Consider the following 24496-nt stretch of genomic DNA (forward strand, 5'->3'; position numbering starts at 1 on the left):
CACTTAAAACCATCTGAGTTTTGACAAAGCAGACAAAAACAAACATGGGGAAAGGGATTCTCTTTTTAATAAATGGGGCTGAGATACCTGGCTAGCTGTATGCAGAAGAATGAAACTGGATCCCTTTCTTTCATCATATACAAAAATTAATTCAAGATAGATTAAACATTTAAATGTAAGACTCAAACTATAGAAAGCCTAGAAGAAAACCTAGGAAATACTTTTCTTCACATTGGACTTGACAAAGGATTTGTAGCTAAGTCCTCAAAAGCAACTGCAACAAAAATAAAAATTGACAAGCGAGACCTAATTAAACTAAAGGGCTTCTGCACAGCAAAAGAAACTATCAACAGGTTAAACAGACAACCTACAGAATTGGAGAAACATATCTGCAAACTATATTTCTGACAAAGGTCTAATATTCAGAATCTATAAGGAACTTAACAGGCAAAAATCAAAAACTGTTAAAAAATAGGGAAAGTACAGGAACACACACTTCTCAGAAAAGATATGCAAGATGCCAATAAATATGAAAAAAATGCTCATTATCACTGTCAGAGAAATGCAAATCAAAACCACAGTGAGATACCATCTAATAGCAGTCAGAATAGGTATTATTAAGAAGTCAAAAAAAGAACAGATGCTGGCAAGGATGCGAAGAACATAAGGAAAACGTACACTCTTTTGGCGGGAATGTGAGTGAGTTCAGCCATTGTGGAAAGCAGTTTGGAGATTGCTCAAACAACTTAAACAGAGTTGCCATTTTTTTTTTTCCAGCAGCCAACCCAATGTGTGAGATAGCATCTTATAATTTTAATGTGCAATTCGCCAGTGATTAATGATGAGCATCTTTTTACGTGTTTATTAGCCATCTGTGTATCTTCTTTGGAAAAATGTCTATTCAAATCCTTTACTTATTTTTGAATTAGGGTGTTTGTGATTTTGTTGTAGTTGCTGTTGTTATAGGAATTCTTTTGGCTGTTTTCCCTTGTCAGATACATGATTTTCTCCCATTCTGCAGGTTGTCTTTTGCCTAATTGATAGTGTTCTTTGATGCACAAAAGTTACTAATTTTGATGGAGTCCATTTTTTTTTTGTTGCCTGTACTTTTAGTGTCACATTTATGACACCATGCCAAATCCAATGTCATGAAGATTTTCCCCAATGTTTTCTTCTATGCATTTTATAATTTTAACTCAAGTATTTGATCCATTTTGAAGTAATTTTTGTACATGGCATAAGGTAAAGTCCAGCTTTATTCTTTTGCAAATGGATATCTAGTTTCCCCCATAACCTTTGTTGAAAAGACTGTCCTTTCTCTATTTAATGGTCTTGGCACTCTTGTTGAAAATGATTATATATCTGAGAATTGATTTCTGGGCTTTCTGCTCTATTCCATTGTTCTGTATGTCTGTCCTTATGCCAGTATTACAGTTTTAGTTACTGTAGCTTTGTTGGAAGTTTTGAAGTTGAAAAACATGAGTCCTCCAGTCTTATTCTACTTTTTAAAGATTGTTTTAGCTATTTGGAGTCCTGTGTAATTTTATATGCGTTCGAGGATTGGCTTTTCCATTTTGGTAAAATAGGCTATTAGAATTTTGATAGAGATTGTGTTGAATCTGTAGCTCACTTTGGGTAGTATTAACATCTTAATGCTAAGTCTTCCAATTAGTGAAATCAGATACCTTTCCATTTTTCAGATATTTATACATTTATTTCGCAGTGGTTTTTGGTTTTCAGTATACAAATTTTTTACCGCCTTGGTTAGATGTATTCCTAAGTTTTAAATTTGTTTAGCTGCTATTAAAGATGGAACTGCTTTCTCAATTTTTTTGTTCATTGCTAGTGTAAAAAAACAACTGAATTTTTTTTCGCATTGGTCTTACAGTCTATAACTTTGCTAAATTCATTTATTAGCTTTAGTAGCTTTCTTGTGATTTCTTTGGGATGCTTTATACATGTGATCATGTAATCTGCAAATGGAGATGGTGTTAGCTCTTCCTTTCCAATTTTATGCCCTTTACTTCTTTTTGTTGTCTAATAGTTTCACTAGAGCTCCTTGTACGATGTGAATGGCAGTGGTGAAAGCAGGCACTGGGCCTTGGAATCAGATAGTCTGGTATAACTGCTATTGTTTTGTGATTAACTGAGCATACTGGAAGCAGATTAGATAAACCTAGGAGTTAAAATTCGTACTTCTTTAGGTTTTTCTGGACTCTAAGTTTTCCCTGACCTTGACCCAAGGTTGTTCTCCTCTAGCCCTTTTCTTTTTCTGCGAACTTGCCTCATTAGTACTTATAAATGCATTGATACCCATGAACTAGGAAGATCATGAGACACCAATGAAATCCTTTGCTTCCACTTCTACACCATTGAGATATTTTGGCTGTAGAACTCTAGGAAACAGTACTGGGAGAAAATAATTGACAGAAAACTAATGTAGAATAATAGTGTCTGCATTTCCTTTTACTCTCAAAGCAGGATAGGGGAGGGCATGGCTTCTAGGCCTCCCTATTAATCTGGTTGCTCTTTTCATCTTTGGCCATGGAAAATCTCCTCCTTGATCTTTGACTGGTCATCGAAATCTGTGCTCCACGCTATTCATTAATTTGATCTCCTCAAATACAGCTGCAATTCATTTCCTTTGAATTTTTCTTTCTTTGCTGCATTTCTTAGAATCAGACTCTATGTCTCTGAAGGTAGGAATCTTTTTATTCCATTGATAAATCTTTTGCTTGGTCATGTGTTGGTTATGGAATTTAAAACACCTAACCTTATAAAGGTATTTTCACCTTTAAGCGGCTATAGTAATCATAAAAGAGGAGGAAATGACCTGTCAAGAATATCATTTGTGTGTGTGTTTTTTTTTAAGATGGAGTCTGAAGTCTTGCCCTGTGGCCCAAGCCGGAGTGCAGTGGTATGATCTCAGCTCACCGCAACCTCTGCCTCCTGGGTTCAAGGGATTCTCCTGCCTCAGCCTCCTGAGTAGCTGGCATTACAGGTACCTGCCACTGAGCCCACCTAATTTTTTTGTATTTTTAGGAGAAGCGGGATTTAATCATGTTGGTCAGGCTGGTACCAAACTCCTGACCTCGTGATCTGTCTGCCTCGGCCTCTCAAAGTGTTGGGATTACAGGTGTGAGCCACTGCACCAGACCAAGAATACAGTGTTTTATATGCGTGATTTCACTTATCTTTCAGTGACCCGCAATGGAATCTTGTTCCTATTTTAGATGTGGGTCTTTTTAAAAGTGGCCTGGCTGGAATTTAAACCAAACTTTTGCTGATGTCAACATCTCATGCTCTTTCCTTGTATTTTCTGTGTTGAATTTGTATGGAAACAACTGATATCTGACTCCAGGTGATTCTGATGGTTAACTCCTTTACATCAACCTCATACAAACAAACTCAATGGCCAGCCAAGTGTAAGTTTATCAAACACGTGCTGTGGATAATCTAACTTTAATGTAAGAGGAAAATATTTTGAGAAGTGATTAGGACTCCAGATTATAAATTTGACATGGATCCTTGAAATTAGGTTGTATCACAGAGCAGAGGTCTTCAAACTTTCTTGATTCATGGTACCCCTAGGCCAAAAGAAACAGCTAGCCTTTCTGTTTAGGTAATTCTAACAACTGAAGAAGCATTTATATCTTACTGTCTTATAAGAACTGTTTGAAAAAAAAAATAATACATATAACTTAAAGAAAAATATTTTATTTCATACTGATATTAGTTATTAATGGCAGCTGTGCAACTGTTGGGAACAGCACCACTTCTCAAACCTTGGACCGTGATCACAATTTTCATTTCTTGTTCCATGTTGATTTTCACTTGATACTTGCTTTTTATCACATGAAAATCCAGTTTCATGGTGCCATCAAAAAAATGGTGAAGTCTAATGTTGAAAGCTGAACTATTGTAGCTAGTAGTTGGCCTGGTGTCTGACAGGTGTTGCTGTGTTTCCTTCAACAATTTAAAGTATCCCAGGGTGCTCCTGTGAATGTCCTGCAGCATCCTGAGGTGCCTTGGGGGCCCAGCAAGCCTTTTAGAAAATGGACATATTCACTTTTTTGTGTGTATTTAAGGTGAACATGTACTGATCCACATATACACAGCGAAATGGTTACTACAGTCAAGCAGTTTACCATACCCATCATCTCACACGGTTGCCTTTTTGATTGCTGCTGCAAGCCTTAACGATATCTTTCCTCCCTTTCTTTTTTTCTCCCCTCCCTTCTCCTCGTCCCCTCCCTTCCTTCCTTTTTTCCTGTGTTTGTTTTATGACAAATCCTCTTGAAGCTTTATTTGTAACTCTAATTCTCCCTCCGTGACATCTTATAATATACACTAAAATTCTCAACCTGGAGTGAAGTCAATAGAAGTAGTATATGTTTTGACTGAATGACATATGGAAATCTGATGTTTAGACACATTTTCTGAGCAACAAAGCAAAGTTTTTACCCAAGAGTTCTTCACATTCTCAAACTGACTATCTCATGCTTGATGAGCAGGGATGATAAGGAAGGAGGGAAAGAAGGAAGGAAGGGGGAGGGACGAAGAAACAGCTTGACTAGTAAATCTTTATTTAAAAAGTGTGCTGAGTACCATGCACATTTTTGGATCAGGATAACAGAGACTGAGGGGCTGAAGTGCCGCCACACCGAGCTGAGGCATCCGCATGATTGATCGTAAATGCGTATCTGTGGGCACGGGCCAAGTTTAAGTCAAACATGGTGCAGAGGAGCAGGAGGGTTTTCCTTGGAGGAGCATATGCTTTGGAGTCATGCTGTGTCCCAGTCCTGCCTCTAAACTGAATAGCTCTTCGACTCCTGCACAGGTTACTGATGGGAATACAATACCGGTCTCAGAATGTTTTCTTTGGGACTGATGAACACCTTTTAAGTGCAAATTACGACACCCAGCTCCTTTGAGTTTAGACAGTTAATGGTTGTCAATAGTATCATCATTATTAGGAATGACTTGTGGAAGGGAAACAGCAGAGGCAAGGTCTGCTGAAGAATACTGAAGTTACAAGAGAAAAAATAGCTGGGGGAATGGCAGAGTTCAAGTGCTGGTGGGGATGTAAATTGGTTCAACCACTTGAGAAAACCACTCAGCAGCATCGAAGCTGAACATATGCAAATCCTATGACCCAGCAATTCCACTCCTAGACATGTACTCATCACATAAATGCTTAACAGAACCTGTTTAGGGCAGCAGCATTCATAATAGACAAAAATTTAGAAACAAATGCAGAATGAATAAGACAATGTGGTATACTGATACACTGAAATACTATTCAGCAGTTACTGTGAATTAATTACGGCTACACACAGTAATCTGGATGTATCTCGCAATCACTGTTGAACAAAAGAAGGTAGAAACCATGCATACTACGTGATTCCTCTTATAGAAAGTTCAGAAACAGGCAAATCAATCTGTGATGTTAGAAATAAGGATACTGGTTACTTCTTCGGGGGCAGACTTAATGGCTGGGAGGGTGCATGGGGAGCCTGCTGGTGCTGGCCACAGTGTGTGCTCAGTTTTTAAAAAGCCCTGTATCCCTATGATTTATGTCGATTTTGTATGTATGTTTTATTCTAACAAAGAGTTTAAGAAAAAAATGCGCCAAATACTGAAAAGATCTCTTCATAGCTTTCCTTCTCAGCAGAGAAGTACAGACAGACACACACAGACACCCACACAGACACACACAGCCCTTGATACTAATGCAAAGCACACAAAGAAAACATAACAATTACATTTATAACCTGCAGGTCAAGCATCCTATCATGGCTGACACTTTGTATGAATCAGGTTATGCTGTGGCTACAACCCTCAGATGCCAGCGGCTTCACACAACCAAAGTACATTTCTGGCTCCTAATGCTTGTCTAGCACACGCTGGCCAGGGGCCCTACTCATTGCATGAACTCAGGGACTCAGGGACAGGAAGCTTCATTCCCACGTACAAGTCCAGGATCACCACAGCAGTGGGAAGAGCACAGGGTAAACTGTACATCAGCTCTGAACATGTCTGCCCCGAAGAAGAACATGACCCCTCCGCTCACATTTCACCTGCTAAAATAAGCCATGTGGGCATGCCTAACTTCAGCAGGGCGGGAGAAGTGCAGCGGCACTGTGGGCAGGAAGGAGACGGGTTGGAAAAGTAACAGCTCTACTGATGACCACGCTTGCTCCGGTGGTTCCCACACTCAGCCCCATTCAGGGTCCAGGGCATAAGAGAACTGTTTCTGACTCTGTTTCCCTCCCACTCCCTGTAGATGGAGGTCATGCGGGGGAGAAAATCCCTGGATTTCTACAGCGGTGCCACCCTGCTCACCGATTGGTCACCAGCATGGAGGCTGACATCATGAAGGTCCCGAGTCTGCTGCAGGCAGTGGCCTTGGTCCCTTTCTGAGCCAAAGAGCAGAGTGAAGCTGCAGCCAAACTGAAGGTAAATAACAGTCATGGCAGGGAGCAGGGAGAATCTGTACAGCTGAATCCATCCTCGAGGATCCATGCCATGGTTGGTGGGGGCAGCAGCAGGGGAATTGGATGACTGGGTGTTTTCTCTTATAGGAAGAAAAAAATGAAGGAAGGAGAGGACAGCATAGAGCTAGAAGGTAGGAAATAAATAGATGAGAGAGAGAGAGAGAGAAAGAGTATGGAAGAGTCAGAAAAGCGAGGTCTCCCATCAGTCACAGGTGTCGTGCTTTGTCTGATCTCGTGCGACTCCAGGCTTTTGGATAGTATTTTTATGTCTGCTAGGTTTGTGTTGAATGAGTACCACACGGGAACCCACTGCTTCTTAACAAAGAAATGCCTGCATGGAGCTCACGAAGGGAGCACATGGCACATTCTTGTCCTCTTCTCCCTGTTCCTGCTGAGAAGTGAGGGGTGCTCCCATGTGACGTTTCACTGCAGGACCAGAAGGGGCACAGGCAGATCTTTGCAATCTAGGTGTGAGCACCTCTTAGAAGCACGTACCAGTTCCAGGAGAAATGTCCTAACACTAAAAGCATATGTACTCATAATTTACCAACTGGGACACAACTGAATTTTAATTTAGGTTCCTTAAAAGACACACAAAGGCCGGGCGCGGTGGCTCAAGCCTGTAATCCCAGCACTTTGGGAGGCCGAGGCGGGTGGATCACGAGGTCAAGAGATCGAGACCATCCTGGTCAGCATGGTGAAACCCCGTCTCTACTGAAAATACAAAACATTAGCTGGGCATGGTGGCGCGTGCCTGTAATCCCAGCTACTCAGGAGGCTGAGGCAGGAGAATTGCCTGAACCCAGGAGGCGGAGGTTGCGGTGAGCCGAGATCGCGCCATTGCACTCCAGCCTGGGTAACAAGCGAAACTCCATCTCAAAAAAAAAAAAAAAAAAAAAAGACACACAAAACACAAACATTTTTTTGCATTAAATGGAAGAGTTGAAGAGGGTCATGAGTTTCAAGATGGAAAATACCGTATGGTGACTGCAAGGAACCTGGTTTTCCTGTACCTGTGCAATCCAAATCAATTCTGATGAACACAGGATTTGCTTAGTGTACCAATTCCATTTATTGTTAAAGAAGTCTCTTCACTTAGTAAAGACCAATGATGGCAGGTAGAAATAAAAACATTTAATCTGGGCTGGGTGGAGTGGCTCATGCCTGTAATCCCAGCAGTTAGGGAGGCTGAGGTGGGAGGACTGCTTGAGGCTAGGAGTTGCAGACAAGTCTGGGCAACATAGTGACACTCACCTCTACAAAAATTTAAAACATTAGTTGGGCATGGTGGTATGTGTCTGTAGTCCTGGCTGTCAGGGAGACTGAGGCAGGAGGACTGCTTGAGCTCAGGAGGTGGAGGCTGCCGTGAGTTGAGATAGTGCCATTGTACTCCAGCCTGGGTGACAAGAGTGACACCCTGACTCAAAAAACGAATGGATCAAAAATGTGAGAAAATGGGCACAATTTGTTTTAGACAAAACGTTTTTCAGTGTCGTATTTCACAGAATGTTGCCAGGAGTCCTTTAGCTGGCAGACCCTCCCTGTGCATTCTAAAAGCCTTCAGGTTCCCAGAACGGGTTTCTGTACGCACTTTTCAGGAACACATCTGTTGTGAAAAATAAAACATTTGTAGCACTGGGACTCCAAACAAAGCCTGGAGGGGAAGATGCACTTAAAAGTTTACTAAAGAGTCTAGGGGCAGTGGTTCACACCTATAATCCCAGCACTTAGGGAGGCCGAGGTGGGCGGATCACTTGTGGTCAGGAGTTCGAGACTAGCCTGGCCAACATGGTGAAACTCCGTCTTTACTAAAAATACAAAAAATTAGCCAGGCTTGGTAGCACATGCTTAAAATCCCACTTATGCGGGAGGTTGAGGCAGAAGAATCGTTTGAACTCAGGGGGCAGAGGTTGCAGTGACCCAAGATTGTACCACTGCACTCCAGCCTGGGTGACAAGAGCAAAACTCTGTTTCAAAAAAAAGAACAAGTGTATTAAAGATGGAAAATTCTTCCACATGAGGAAAATATGACCAGAGTCACCGTACAATTTGTTTCTGACTTAAAGATTGGACACAGAAAAAAAAAAAATGCAACCACTGGCATTTCTTACTAAACGTTAACGAAAAGCAGTTTAATTTGAAGAATATACTACGGTAGCTGTGATTAGGATTTAGGTCAAATAACCAACAGGTCCCACTCAATGTGAGACGGGGGGAGCCTCACTAAGAAGAACGGCTGAAGAGGAGGCAGTGTGACCAGTACAAATCATTGCCCTTTGAGAACGGAGGTGTCGCTTTCCTGTTCATTGCAGATTTTAATTAGAAACTTACTCTTCTTTACAGGTGCCTCATTTCGTTGTATTCTAATTATACACCTTGACAAAAAAAGCCAGAAGAAGAGCCAGCAGAGCCACACCCACGGCCGTCCGGGGCACACAGTCTTGATGCAGCCTTGGCCTGCACAGCACCATTCTGGAACTCGCCGAGCCGGGCTGACAGGCAGCAGGGGTGTGGGATCCTGGACTCACGTGGCTCCCAAGCCCGTTTCTGAAATCCTATAATGACAGAAACAGGAAAGAATTACTTTCAAGATGCAGAGAAAGCCCTGTTGTGATATCGATCAAGTAATGGGTTCCAGTTCTCCTTCAACAGAGGCACGAGTGGACACCCACCACAAGCCAGGTGGGCCCAAGGTAGGCATGAATCAGTCACTTCCTTTCCTTGAAGGGCCAGGCCACGTTCCTAAGTCTCTAGACTACACATAAACCGTATGAGAAAGACAGGCCATGCTGATAGAAAATCAAGGCAGAATTCATGAAGGGTAGAATCTGTAAAGTGGGGTCATATGACAGGCATATTTAGCTCTTAGAGAGATGCAACCATACAATGGAGGAATAAGATCGAAACACCATGGGCCATGGGCGATGTTTCACGCCTGTAATCCCAGCACTTTGGGAGGCCAAGGCAGGCTGATCACTTGAGGTCAGAAGTTTGAGACCAGCCTGGGCAACATGGTGAAACCCCATCTCTACCAAAAATACAAAAATTAGCCGGGTGTGGTAGCGGGTGCTTATAGTCCCAGCTACTCTGGAGGCCGAGGCAGGAGAACCACTTGAACCTGGAAGGTGAAGGCTGCAGTGAGCCGAGGCTGTGCTGCTGCAGTCCAGCCTGGGTGACAGCGTGAGACCCTGTCTCAAAAACCACCACCCATGGAAGCCACTTGATTCAGCAAACACATCCCTAGGACAAAGATTTCTAGCTGGTTCTCTGTCACAGGATGGCTGCACCAAGAGGGACCCCTCCACATGACCCCATGCTCTGTTCCTCAAAGTACCTTGTGTGCCAAACAAATACTGTCATTTTCTCTTCATGCTGGACACAGAACAGGTTGGGAAACATTGCCTGGGCAGAGCTGGAGAAGCTGAAGGCCTGACTGTGCTTTCTTTCAGTGCCCTCTGTTCAGGGGCTTCTTAGCTGGTGTCCAGGGGAGTGGAGAGAGGAGCACCTGGCTATTCTCAGGTTGGCTCTAGAGTTTCAAAGCGCAATCTATGAGATTTTTACCTTGTGTACCTGCTTCAGAATTGGTGCCTCCCTTAATAATATGAAACCTGAATAACATTTTGAGAGATGGAAGTAGGGGTGTGGAAGGGGCAGATGAGAAACGTGGATGGAAGGAACCATCGGGAGGGCGGAGGGATACCCAGAGGCGGTGCAGGAGAGGACGGGAAAGCCGAAGAAGCATTAAGTGTCTTGGGAAACCACGGTACTTTGCTCGGTCTTCCCCTGTACGCTGTCTAACAATCCCCTACTACCTCCTTGGCTTCTGTTTGGGAAGCTGGATCTCACCCTGCACAGGAGAGGCACTGGAATGGTGCTTTGCAGAAGGTAACACGAACAGGAATGTGTGGGGTGGACTGAAGGGAGGCAGGAGAATGGGGTAGGAAACCCAGGGGTAAGAATTGTACCAGCAGATGACATGGGAGAGAATGAGGACCTCCATGAGGATGACAGCAGAGGCAACAAGACTTTTGATATAGAATCAATAGGATTTGAATTCAAAGGAGTGGGTAATGAGAGACACAAAAAGTAGTAATGGGGAAATGAAAACAACTTCCACAGCCCAGTTTCCACGAGCTCATTTATATGTGATCGTGTGGGAAGAATTCTTGCTCTGTCTGCCAGAGACTAATAGCAGAATTAATAAAGCTGTTAGCCAGAAGGGTAAGTCCCTCAGCCCCAATGACAGTGGAAGCAGTATTTACTGCTGCACTCTCAGGTATCTGGTGGATACCCTGCTGGTCTCCCTGCACTCGGAGTCCTTCTTAAGGACACGTGCAGCTGGACAGAACGGGGCCATTCTCTCCATGGCAGCGGGAGGCCAGAGCCGGGGCTCAGGGGTGCACCCACACCTGCCCCTGCCCTCAGGACACAGCTCTTAGGAGGGTGGCTTTCTGCGTAATATTTTGGAGGAAGGTGTGTGCTGAAAAGCTTCTATTTCAATTAAACATAGCCTCAAGATCTCAAGGACAGCACTGACACACATGTGGGAAACTTGAGAAAGAATGCCGACTCCTTCAGCTGAACTGACAGGAACTACTGTACGTGAATTCTCAAAAGGGGCGAGTCTGCCTAATTCATGTCTGAAATCTTGGAACCTACCAGGCTGCAGACGGCAGAGCAGGTACTCAGTTCGGTGTTTAGGAATGAATGAATGAGTGACTGAATGTATGAATGAGAGTGAGCAACCATCAAGAAGAACGTTCCCATCTATGTCTCTGGTGAGCAGTGTGTCCTGTGATACATTCCGGAAGCTATTCTACTTGAGTCACAAATTATGGCCTCTAGCAATTAAACCATCACTTACTAAGTTTGGTTTCATAAGATTAGAATTAAGTGGTTGATTAATTGCTCCGTGGCCTGAGTTCTTTAACCTCTGTAAGTCACAGATGGCTTTGAGAAGACTACAAACCCTTCCAGAAAAATATGGAAGCATATTTACATATCCACCCAGCCATGCCCACACTGTCTTCAGGAGGGTCACAGATAATTCTCACCCAGGAGTGGACCCAGATTTTGTGGGTTTTGAAGCCTTCTCTTTAAGAAAAACATAATGAATACAAAATTAGGTACAGGGTCTTAGAAAGGGCCCTTGAAATTGAAAGACCCCGACACTGGCTACATGAGCTTCAGGGAAAATCCACCCTTCTCCCTATCCCCAGTTCACGATGCTTGACCTTGGTTCCGCACCTGTGCTATGATCAGTGGTGCCAGGCCAGGTGTCAGGCTGACCTGGGGAAGGACTAGGTGAGTCTCAAAGCCTTAAGCATTTAGCTGGTTTATAACACAGGTTAGATTTTGTTTCATGAAGCAGTGCAGATACTGTGCCTTCTTGACAAAGGGTTGTTGCCCTTTTTTAAACCTAGGCCATTTCAGAAAATTTCTTCTCCTTTCAACTCATCTCGCCTATTAATCAGAGTGAATTATTTGTGGTCATGTTTAATCAGTCACTCTTCCTTGGGCATTCACTTTTTTCTTTCCATCCCTGAAACGTTTAACACATTTGAACACTGATTCAGAAAAGCTGTTTTGGTGCTGAGCCTCCCTGCTGAGCAACCCAGCAACTGGCGGAGCAGCATGGAGGACGCACACACGTGCAGCCCCCAGACACTCACAGACTTGCCACTCTACTTGTCTCTACTGCACTGTGCCCTTTCATTATTCTCACCATTTTTTTTTTTTCTTTTTTAAAGATGGGGTTTCACCATGACGGCCAGGGTGGTCTTGAACTCCTGACCCCACCTCGGCCTCCCAAAGTGCTAGGATTACAGGCATGAGCCACCGCGCCCAGCCCATTATTCTCACCTTTTACCAAATCAAGATCTTGATGAAAGGATTTTGATGATACTATTTTTAAATATCATACTTAAAAAGTTCCTCATGACAGAGTAATCAGTAACCAGCTAGCTTCGTACATTTCAATTGCTACCGCCACTGAGATACTTAAGAAAAACTAGAAATGGGGGAAATACGAGGTCTTGCTCATCAAGTCGAAGGTGCTCACACATGTAAATGTACAAGGTAGCAACTGAAAGCAGGCATCATGAATAGAAAATAAAAAGTGCTTATAGGAGAAGTGATTATCAACAGCTGATGGAAACGTCCACACACACGTGACAAGCATAGTTCTAGAAAGTAAACAGAGGCTCAGACCTTCCCTACACCTTCAAAACCTTATCAAGATTGCCAGTTCCTGAAATTCAATACGCATGTGCATCTCTAAAAGTATGATACACCAAATTTGAAACATGTTATTGCTTATTAAAACAAATGAATGCCACCTCAGTTTTTAAGAATTCAAATTCTACATAGAAATGCTTTTCTCAAAACAGAAATCTGAAAGAAGGTAGGATATGACCTTTGCTCACTCAAAAGGAGCCATGTATTTATCCTGTTGTAACAGACTAAGGACTGAAATTCCCATCATGCATTCTGTGTTAACTCTGATTAACATGCGTTTGTCCTCCTTGTAAATCTCACTGCTCCTTGATTAATTTCTAAACCTACCGACTTGCTAACTCTTAAAAACAAGCTACACTTTTGAAAATTAGATTATCAAACCCTATCAAAGTAATAAATCTGTTAAAGCAGAACCCAGGATGTATACCAAAATTAAAAAGCACTTTCACGTTCAGAAACTTCAGGGATCAGATTTCCATCAGTTAAATACGGACAGTTGGGATGATAACAACAGCATATCTCATGATTTCCTTCATCTCCAGCAGTTACCCACGTATTGTTGGGGAAAGGAAGGAGATGCTTTTAACCTGAGCATGTTTCACGCCACGAGGCACAGATGGGACCGGTTCTAGAAGCAGTAAGTCCTGAAGCTTTGGGCTCTAATCCCAGCTCCATCTGAGGAGCCTCAGGCAAATTTTACCCTCTTATTTCCTCCTTTTCCTCACCTGTAAAATGGAGATACTGCTAGTATCTGTGCATCATGGGTTGCTATGAGGATTAAATTAGATACATGCAGATTAAGTGTCCTGATCATTTAAACGTTGGTGTCTTATGCAAAAATGCACACGTCCTCAAATTCTTTCTATAAATTACAGAGTCATTATTTGCTTCTCAAGTAGAATTGACCTGTGCTATTTTGTTCCTTATGTATACCATCAGGAGGCACACAGTCACATGAATGAGCATGAGTTTTGAATTCTGGCCAACCAGAAACGGAACCCAGGTTCAGCCAGCCATCTTAAGCCGCTGGTTCAAACTTTCTAAGCCTGGCTACCCCTTCTGTGAAGGAGGAAAGCCACGACTTTCAGGTGTTATCGAAAGGGACAGGATGTGCCCAGAGCCAGGCAGAGTGCCTGGAATACGGAAGGTTCACAATAAGGGTTGCTAGTAAGGAGTATCACAGGAGTGTGGCCCGCAGCCCTTAGTACCAGTACTGAGATGACCATGTCCTGTCTCCAATATCCTCACAAGCACTAACCCATGAGGCAGAAGCTACGTCTACTGTGCAGTCAGCACCTCTTACTCCCTGGGCTCTGAGGTGGTAAAGCCTGCGGTGTGCGCCTTCTGGAAAAGCTCCAAACTAAAACCAGCACCGACCCCTGCCTCCTCTAGTTACTCTTTGCTCAGCTCTCAACTAAGACAGGATCTGCTTTAGGAAAACCTGTCACCCACTGCCCACCCCGCGTGGGCCTGCTCATGCTGTCAGCCGGCTGCCTCAGGGCTCCCATCAACAGCGGTGAGCACCCTGACGGCTCCTGCGCCACCCTGGGTTTGCTCCTTTTGAGCAGGGGTGGCGTTTCTCTTCAATGGAGGCCCTGGGCCTGGCATCTAGGAGGGGCCAGTGTTAGCTGAATGCATACTGCCACTGCTACCTGTTCCTTAGTACCATATATTCATATTTTATATAGGAGCAAATATCCCTTCCAGATGGATTGCCACTTACCTATTCTTGTACTTCTTACTAGAGTGGCAAGTAAAGAGTCATACATCACCAATACGACATAGCATAAATATGACATAGGGTTACTAGGGAAAAACCTTCCCAGCAGAGAAACGGCATGTCACATGACTTTTCTAATGCTACTTGAACAAATCGCCACAAACCCAGGCTATTACGCAATATGCATCGATTCTCTTTCAATTCTAGAGGTCAGAAGTTCTATGTCAAGGTGTTGGCTGGGCAGCCTGCTTCTGGAGGCTCCAGGGAAGATCCTGATTCCTTGCTCTTTCCAACTTCTACAATTTGCCTACATCTCCTGGCCTGTGGCCCTTTTTTCCATTTTCAAAGCCAGTAGCTTCGGGTTATCATTTTTTGAGATGGAGTCTCACTCCATCACCCAGGCTGGAGTGTAGTGGCACAATCTCGGCTCACTAGCAACCTCCGCCTCTTGGGTTCAAGCAATTCTCCTGTCTCAGCCTCCTGAGGAGCTGGGACTACAGGCGCACCCTGCCAGGCCTGGCTAATTGTTTTATTTTTAGTAGAGATGGGGTTTCACCATATTGGTCAGGCTGGTCTCAAACTCTTGACCTCAAGTGATCATAGGGTTATTTTTATAAGAACCCTTGTGATTTACACTGAACCCACTTAGATAATCTAGAATAATCCTCTCCTCTGCAAAGTTCCTTTTGCCGGGTGATAAGGATATGGACATCTGCGTGTGGAGGACATGACGGTGCCGACCACTCCTGACATCTGTGAACCCCGAAGCTTGCATCCCACCAGAAAGTGTGCTCCGTTCAAGTAGAGCTGCACCAGGTGCCTAAGAGAACACATTCCGACGGAAGTTTACGAGGAAAGAGGGACAGGGCACCTTGACGACCATGTGGGGGGCTGAAGTTCCTGGGGGAAGAGGACAGGAAACTCCAAAGCTCAGCCTCTGCTAAGGCCTCTTCCTTCTGCTGAGCTAACTGCCTGCTAAGAAAATGGGGAGGAAAGGGGCCTCCAGATGTGTCCGACCCACAGGTCTTTTGGCCGGAAGAGACAAGACTGAGGAAAGGGCACCTAAGCGATGATCGATTCATGTTTTCTGAATTGGTGTCTGCGTTTCTGCTTATTCCTTTGCATCGTATAGTTATTTCATCTAGTTACAAGAATTCTTTTCTGGGGAGCTGGATGGGCTCGGGCTTCCAATGGAAGGAAGTCATGTTGTTTAGAGGCCTGTCTTCCAAGTCCTCTTCCTTCTCATATGAAATATTGATAAGCTGTAATATGGCACATGGCTGGAGAACCAGAAGCACAAGGATTCAGTGAGAAAGGCAGAGGATAGGCTCTACGTGAAAATCCTAAGCAGAAATAATATTGAGAGAACTGCCTGCCTAGCAGGACTCTAAGTGCTCTCCACGCATTCTCTCTAATCCTTCAAACGACTCAGTGAAGTAGCTAATAGGAGTGAACCCCCTCTTTAAATCACTGGCCCACATTTCTGATAGGAGGTATAAATGTGAAGCAGATGAGAGGCCTCGCTTTCGTCATACTAAGGACAGCCCCGCAGGAACACTTCTGAGATACACTGAGAATTCCATATAAATAAATGAGAAAAGGCAAGGGTTTTCTGCACAGTTACTAAAATGACTATCTAGATCAACAGTCCCACCAAATACATCGTATCTACTTGACTTGCCACCGCATCTCACAGGCGCAATGGGGTTATTTTGTTTCCCTACAGAGGCCATTCCAGAAAAGTTGGCGGCGAGTTACGCAGAGACATTTCACGTTACCCGTCTTGCAGTTCTAAGCCACGTGGAGACTTTGTAATTGTGACCTGTAGGTGGCACATCGCCGAGTATGCTCCGAACACACACATGCGTATGCACTTGATGCACTCACGTTAGAATACGCTGCAAAATGTGTTTTAATGAGGAACAGTTGGTCTGGTTCTGCTAAAATAAAAGATATCCCTGTAAGAGAGTTGCCACCTGTCTCCCATCTTGTGGTGCAGCTTCTAAATGAGTTCTTCTGTCCCGACACCTGCGGGTGTTGCCAGGGCCCTGAAATCGCATTCCACATGCCAGCTCCCTTCCTCCAATTGACAAGACAACCCTGTCCCTGTGCTTCATGTTACTACCAGATTCCAGGACATACAAGGGGTTAAGGAGGCCCAGCTATCTTCCTCCTTTATTCTTCTAGACATTCCCCAAATTGGGAGCTCTTTGATATCATATAAGTAGGCGTACCCAATTATCTCCAAACCAAAAATGTTAGCATTTTATCTTGAAGTCAGTGAAAGTAATGTTGTATGTACAGTCCATCAGCATTATAGGTACAATGGAATGTAACAGGATCAACAAATTGAAGTTGGAATTAACCATTCCTTTCCATTTCTTCTTGAAGAACATTTACATTAAGACCTCTGTCACACAGTCACACAGTTAGAGCACAATACTGTCAGCCTTTCTGTTTCACTTCTGGGAGACTCTACCTCAGACATTATTCATGTGAAATTTCTGCCTTAGCCCTTTCACCCCAAATGGGTAATTGCTATCAGGTCATTACAATTGTGAAGAAAAACTTTAAACTTGAACACACACATACACACAAACGCTCTAATCTTAATATCGCGGACGGGATATTTTAAATCTTATTTTGGTGATAGCAGTGTAAACACAAGGCTTCGCTAATAAGGCTGAACATAAATTATTAAACTATCTACTGTAGGATCAAATGCATTTCAGATTATATTCTGAATAATTCTGCCTTGACGTCCACCAGAGGCACAGATCTGATAAGCCCCTGCGCGATCTCAGTGATCCCTCTCTTTCAGAATGCCCAGCCCGCACACTTGAACTGTGCCAAATCAAAGAGATAATCATATCAAAACCCAGAGCTTGGCATCTGCCCATCACCTAATTATTACTCTCTGTAAGCGCACATTTCATCTGATTCAAGAGATGTGAAACCAGCTCTTAAGCTCTGAACTTATTTTAATGACTTCATTTCTTATGTGTAGATTTTTCTCATGGCTCAGAGGCACCGTTAGAGCTTGAAGTGCAATCTAACAGGGATGAAGAGAAAATTCTTTGATAGCTCCTATTTCAAGATAAATCAGAATTTAGAGCAGGCTTCCCCCAACCCCCACACCAAGCCTTGAACATATGGGCTCTGTAGAAAATCTACTGAAACCAAGGATGTGACCAAGGCAAGGAAATTATCTGAAAGCATCCATTATGCAGTACAGTTTACTGTCAGGAAAGCATCTCCACACTGGCTGGGCATGGTGGCTCACACCTGTAATCCCAGCATTTTGGGAAGTCAAGGAGGGCGGATTGCTGGAGCCCAGGACTTCTATGTAACCTGGATAACATGGCAAAACCCCCTATCAACAAAAAATATATATCAGCTGGGCATTGTGGCATGCGCTTGTAGTCCCAGCTACTAAGGAGGCTGAAGTAGGAGGATCACTTGAGTCCAAGAGGTCAAGGCTGCAGTGAGCTGAGAACGCACCACTGTACTCCTCCAGCCTGGGTGACAGAGAAAGACCTTGTCTCCAAAAAAAAAAATCTTATTTTGAATACAAAATTATAGGCTATCTCTATCACAATTACACTCTATTTTTAGAGATGGAGTCTCGCTCTGTTGCTCAGGCTGGAGTGCAATGGCGTGATCTTGGCTCACTGCAGCCTCCACCTCCCGAGTTCAAATGATTTACCTGCCTCAATGCCCCAAGTAGCTTGGATTACAGGTATGTGCCACCATGCCCTGCTAATTTTTGTATTTTTAGTAGAGATGGGGTTTCACCATGTTGGCTGGGCTGGTCTTGAACTCCCGACCTCAAGCGATCCACCTGCCTCGGCCTCCCAAAATGCTGGGAATACAGGCGTGAGCCACCGCGCCTGGCCCACAATTACATTTTAATCTCTCCAATATAAACTTCGGGAAGCACCTCCTAAGGCTGCATCTGTCCTTTGTGATACGGAATAAGCAAAGGTTGCCCCACAGGCTTTGTAATGCTGTCTCTACGCCCCAGCTGTAGGCTTCTATCTGAATACCCTCATCTTTAGCATAGTATCAAATGTTCATTCCAATGAGCTTATAATATTTTCCTAATTTTTGGCTTGTTACATTTACCAAAATAAGGGCAGGGTGCAGGGAAGAAGAAACAGTTCTAGAAATAATGATACAGCATAGAAACCTTTGCCAACAGTGGTACACAGTCATTTGTCTATACATAACTTCTCCAGTTCCACAAAGTAAGCTCTGCCAAGAAGGTACGCTATCAGAATCTGGCACCTTAGCTGGAGACGTGTCTACTGCTTCCTCATTGTTGTTCAAATTTTGTTCTCCCAAGAGAGGTACACCGAGAAGGTTCTCTTAGTAACCGCACACAAGGAAAACCCAAGTTATGTACTGGGTCAAAGTTTGGAAATTTGGAAATTACTCTAGAACTTGTCATGTAAGTCTCTTCTGCTAACTAAAAATCAGCCTAAGATAGATGAAAAAGTACACATGTGCTTGTGCGCACACACACACAAACACACAAGCTCTGACATAAAAAAGGAACCAAGATGAAGGAACCACTTAGAACGATGAACTCTGTAATCACAGCATTCATGACAGCAGTAGAAACGTGAATGCATCTATTCCTGATTAGTGGCTGGAGATAAGCATCAGTATGAACAGAAGCTGCCACACAGTTGTGGCAAAGCTGAAGAAAGAAAAAGCAAATTGGGTCAAGATACTTTACTGATGATGAGGTCCTTTCCATAATCTCTCAAACCACACCAAGAACCATTCTCATTCCATGCAGTGCCCACAGGAAGCACTGAGCTAGAGTGTTGATGAATGTAACAATTGGGTGTATTAAACTTCACCTTTAAGTCATCAATTCAACTCAGAATAATTGTTCTAAGGGTTTCCTTCCAACTAGGTACCCATGAAAGCGTGTTGGCAGATATTTGGTTTGTATTTTAAATGAAAAAGGAGCCATGTGTGATGTTACCTGTTACGACGATACAACCTTCTCATCCTGTTCTAAGTCTCATTTTCAATGACACTGGAAATACGCAGTTAGCATCACTGAGCTCTATGAACTGCATAAAGCAAACAAAGGAGATGGCAGGTGCTTTACTCTGTCACAAACAATCTCGTAAATGATAAGCTAATACATGAAATGTTTCCTACATATCACCATGATAGTGTTGCCGCTTGGAAAATGCAGATGAACCAGTTAGGGAAAATTACATGGTATATACAGTTGGTCCTCCATATCTGTGGGTTCCACATGCATAAGTTCAGCTCACCACAAACAGAAAACGGGGGAAAATTCCACAAACTTCTCAAAAGCAAAACTTGAATTCACCACACACTGAATATTATGTTGAATCCATGCATATGAAGTGATGCGCAGGCATTGTATTAGACATCAAAAGTCATCGAGAGATAATATAACATACAGGAAAGTACATATAGTTTATATGCAAAACGATATCATTTTATATAAGTAACTTGAGCATCCACGAATTTTGGTATCCATGGGGGTTCTGGAACCAGTCCCCCGCAGATACCGAGCATGACTGTACTTGCTATAATTAACTAAACTGAACCCAACCATCTAAAGAAAGATCACATCTCTACATATTTTCCTATCACTCCCAAAGTTCTATTATGCCTTCTTCCAAAAATCTGTTCCAAGACATGCCCATTCTTTCTATTTTGAATATAGTTTTTAAAAGTAAAAAATAATGATCTTATGGAAAGTCACTTAAAATACCTAGGAAGAGATTAATAGTACAAGACTTAATTACTTATGTGACTATAAAAGTATGGTAGGCAGCCCTGAAGATGACCCCCAGTGATCCTCGCCTCCTGGTATTCACACCCTTATGGAATACCTTCCCCCTGACGGTGGTCTGAGTGTACTCATTTGCTTCTAATGCTCAGCATAAATCATGGATGTCACTTCTAAAATTAGGTTACAAAGTACTGTAGCTTCCATCTTTCTCTTTCTGCTTGCTTGCTTGCTTGCTCTGAGGGAAGCCAGCTGCCATGCTGTGGGCTGCCCTATACAGAAGCCCACAGGAGAAAGAACGGAGAGAAGCCTCTGACCAACAGCCAGCCAAGGACTAAGACCTTCACGCAGCAACCCATGAGAAACTGAATTCTGCCATCACCACGGAAGTGAGCTTAGAAGCAGATCCTCCCTGTTTGGGCCTTCAGTTGAGACCACATCCCCGGCTGCCATCCTGACTGCAGCTGAAGGACAGCACTGTGCCACAGGCACCCAGAGAAGCTGCACCTAGATTTCTGACCCACAGAAACTGTGACGTAATACATGTTTGCTGTTTTAAGCTGCTAAGTTTTATGTAATTTGTTACACAGCAACAGATAACCAATATAAAAAGCTGCCAAGTGGAGGGCTGGGCACCAGTTCACACACATGTAGAAGTTTGATTCATAACAAAGGCACTGAAGACCAACAGGAAAGATGGACTTTCAATAAAGTTTTCTGGAACAATTGGTTATACACACATAAAACAATGAAATTTGACCCCTACCTACCATGTTTAAAAATCAATTTCAGGTATATTAAATATTTACCTGGCAAAGGAAAAACTAGAAAAATTTTAGGACAATATGGGAGGAAAACCTTTCTAACCGCAAGGTAGGGCGGACAAAGTATACCAAGTTCTAAACAAAAGCACTAGAGAGGTTAAGAGAAGCTGCAAGCTGGGAGGAGATGCTTGCTTCACATATAGTTGACTCTAGACTACATACAGAAATTACAGCTGTGCACAGTGGCTCTTGCCTGTGGTTCCAGCACTTCGAGAGGCCGAAGTAGGAGAACCGCTGGGGGCGAGGAGTTTGAGACCAACCTGGGAAACATAGCGAGTTCCCGTTTCTACAAAAACAGCTGGACACGATGGCTCACGCCTATAATCCCAGCACTTTGGGAGGCCGAGATGGGTGGATCACTTGAAGTCAGGAGTTCAAGACCAGCCTGGGCAACTCGGCAAAACCCTGTCCCTACTAAAAATATAAAAATCAGCCAGGCATGGTGTTGGGTACCTGTAGTCCCAGCTCCTGGGGAGGCTAAGGCAGGAGAACTGCTTGAACTTGGAGGCAGAGGTTGCAGTGAGCCGAGATTGTGCCACTGCACTCCAGCCTGGGCAACAGAGTGATACTCCATCTCAAAAATAAATAAATACAATAAAAATAAAAAATAAAAAAAACTTAGCTGGGCATGGTGGTGCATAGCTGCAGTCGCAGCTACTTGGGAGGCTGAGGCAGGAGGATCACCTAAGGCCAGGATTTCAAGGCTGCAGTGGGCTAACGATCACGCCACTGTACTCCAGCCTGGGCAACAATGCAAGACCCCAACTCAAAAGAGAAAAAAAAAATCCTAAAAACCAATGAAAAGGTATCATCCAATAGAAGAAAATGGGCAAAAGGCTTATACAGACTCTTCACTGAAGAGAAAATCTGAATATATATATGTATGTATGTGTGTGTGTGTGCGTGTGTGTATACACACACACCCCCCAATATATACATATTTTTAAAATGGTCAGCCTCATTTGTAATTGGAGAAATATGAGTTAAAAATAGAATACAATACTGGCCAGGCGTGGTGGCTCACGCCTGTAGTCCCAGCACTTTGGGAGGCATAGGCAGGTGGATCACAGGGACACAAGAGTAAGACCATCCTGGCCATCATGGTGAAACCCTGTCTCTACTAAAAAATACAAAAGTTAGCTGGGCGTGGTGGCACGCACCTGTAGTCCCAGCTACTCAGGAGGCTGAGGCAAGAGATTTGCTTAAAACAGGGAGGTGGAAGTTGCAGTGAGCCGAGATCACACCACTGCACTCCAGCTTAGTGCCTGGGGACAGAGCGAGACTCTGTCTCAAAAAAGAAGAAAAAAATACAAAAATACCAACTTACACACACCAGGTTGGAAAAAGTAAAAAAAACCGAACAATATCAAGTATGGGTGACAATGTGGAGGATCCAGAACACGTTGACACAGCTGCTGGTAATGGCAGAAATTAACATAGCCACTTTCAGAGATGGTAGGGCACAGCCTGGTAAGGTGGAAGCTGTGCACTCCAGCCAAACCAGCAATGCCACTCCTAATTACAGCACCCAGACTAGAGAAATGACTGCAGATAAGTGCACCAGTCCCCATCATGGCTGATGTGATGTAAGTCAGAAGCTCTAGAAGGATTTGGGATAGATATGGCGGTTGGGGAAGGGTTGGTCAAAGGTAGAAAAAGTGGCCCAGGATGAGGGGCTCAAGACCTGCGGGTGGGCTTCTGCAAACATGAGCTTTCCAGGCAGTCTCCCTAAGAACCTCCTTCTTTTCTCAGATGGGCCCCAGTCACCAACCCCCCTCTTCTCCATTAACTCTTCTCCTCTACCATCTCTCAATTCCTGAGGCATTCCCCACCCATCCGCCCCACCTTTCTTCAAATGATTGGTCAATGTGGAAAATAGATGGAACCTAAACAGCCACTCAGTTGCTAATACAAATTTATTATTATTGTTTTTTCTGGAGACAGGGTCTTTCTCTGTGGCCCAGGCTATAGTGCAGTGATGCAACTATAGCTCACTTGTAGCCTTGAACTCCTGGGCTCAAGTAATCCTCCCCCCTTGGCCTCCCAAAGTGCTGGGAATACAGGAGTGAGCCACCAAGCCCAGCCTGCCAATATACACCTTCTCATTTTTTACATGGATTCTATGGGATAAGATCAGTCTGATAAATTTCCAATTTGTTTCCAATTGGTGCTGTAACAAATTACCACAAACTGCATGGCTTAAAACAATACAAATTTATCATTTTTCAGTTCTGGAACTCAGAAGTCAGATAGGTCTCAATGGACTAAAACCAAGCACGGTGTGGGCTCCTAGGCTGTAGGGGAGAGTCCATTTCCTTGCCTTTTCTAGCTTGCAACCCTGGCTCCAGCCCCCTTCTGTCTCCGAAGTCAGCAGTCCTACCACTGACCTCTGATTCTCCTGCCTTCCGCTTTTCAGGACCATTTTGACTACACTGGTCCCCTCTGGATAATCAAGTATACCCCCTTATTTTAAGGGCAGCTGATTAGCAAATTTAATTCCATAGGCAACCCTAATTCTCTATGTCATATAATCTAACATACTCATAGGTTCCAGGGTTTAGGACATGATCACCTTTGTAGGGTGGGGAGGGGGGAATGATTCTGCCTACCACAGGTCCCCAGGGTGATAATGTTGAGTTGCTGGGTACAAACGCATCTCAGAGAAAAACACTGGCTACCTAGAACACTTCACATGTCCTCATAGAAAATACTACGACGAGGTCCCTTAGCTTCAGTTCATGTTTAGATTTCAGATTCTTTTTACTAGATCCAGTCCTTCCAGCTCTACAACTCACTATCTAAAAACAAGACATTGAGTTGTAGAGCTGAAAGGATTCGATCTCAGGTTTAAACTGAATGTAATTTCTTCTGGGGACATAGAAAAGGAGGAGGAACGCTGTGCAGATCACAGGCAAAAACACCAAGATTTCATAGGATGTGGTAGACAGAATACATTGATGCTCCCAATTCCTTGTGTCTCCTTGTATCTGTATCTTCTAGTCACATAACTTTGTAGTGTGTCCCTGGTCTCGGCCATGTGACTGACTTGGCCAACAGGATGCTATGAAATACCATGCCTGCAGAGCCTTGAAAACCACGTGTGCAGGTCTGTTTGCTGTTCCTCTGCCTTTACCATGAGAACATGCTCAGGCCAGCCTTTTGAAGGATGAGGCATGCAGAGCAGAGCTGATTCACCCACGGAGTCCTGGCTGAGGCCATCTAGATCCACCAAATGCCTGCTGAAGCTCCAGACATGTTAGGAAGCCCCATCAAGCTTAGAAGAGCTGCTGGGCTGCCTTACAGTGCACTGCAGATGTGTGAGTGAGCCAGGCTGAGATCAGCTGAACCCCACTGCAGTTCTGTGGTTGGTTGTCATGGGGCCTTCGTAGTGGCAGAAGATAACCCATATCTAGGATAACCAGCTTTTTGGTCC

General features: G+C 43.8%; 1 protein-coding gene across 7 annotated transcripts in view; it reads right to left on the reverse strand.

The window, feature by feature from the left end:
- Positions 1-8607: 8607 nt before the first annotated feature.
- The window catches only part of CDKAL1 (CDK5 regulatory subunit associated protein 1 like 1), a 718338-nt gene continuing 702449 nt past the window's right edge, over positions 8608-24496 (reverse strand). For all 7 annotated transcript variants that reach the window (XM_032247723.1, XM_032247719.1, XM_032247718.1 and 4 more), the window contains one exon: positions 8608-9052. In XM_032247723.1, coding sequence (XP_032103614.1) covers positions 8861-9052 — 192 coding nt within the window. In that variant the 3' untranslated portion in view covers positions 8608-8860. The remainder of the gene's footprint in view (positions 9053-24496) is intronic.

The sequence above is a fragment of the Sapajus apella genome, unplaced genomic scaffold, assembly GCF_009761245.1.
Source record: "Sapajus apella isolate SASKATOON/1434 unplaced genomic scaffold, GSC_monkey_1.0 scaffold63, whole genome shotgun sequence".
NCBI classification, from domain to species: Eukaryota; Metazoa; Chordata; class Mammalia; order Primates; family Cebidae; genus Sapajus; species Sapajus apella.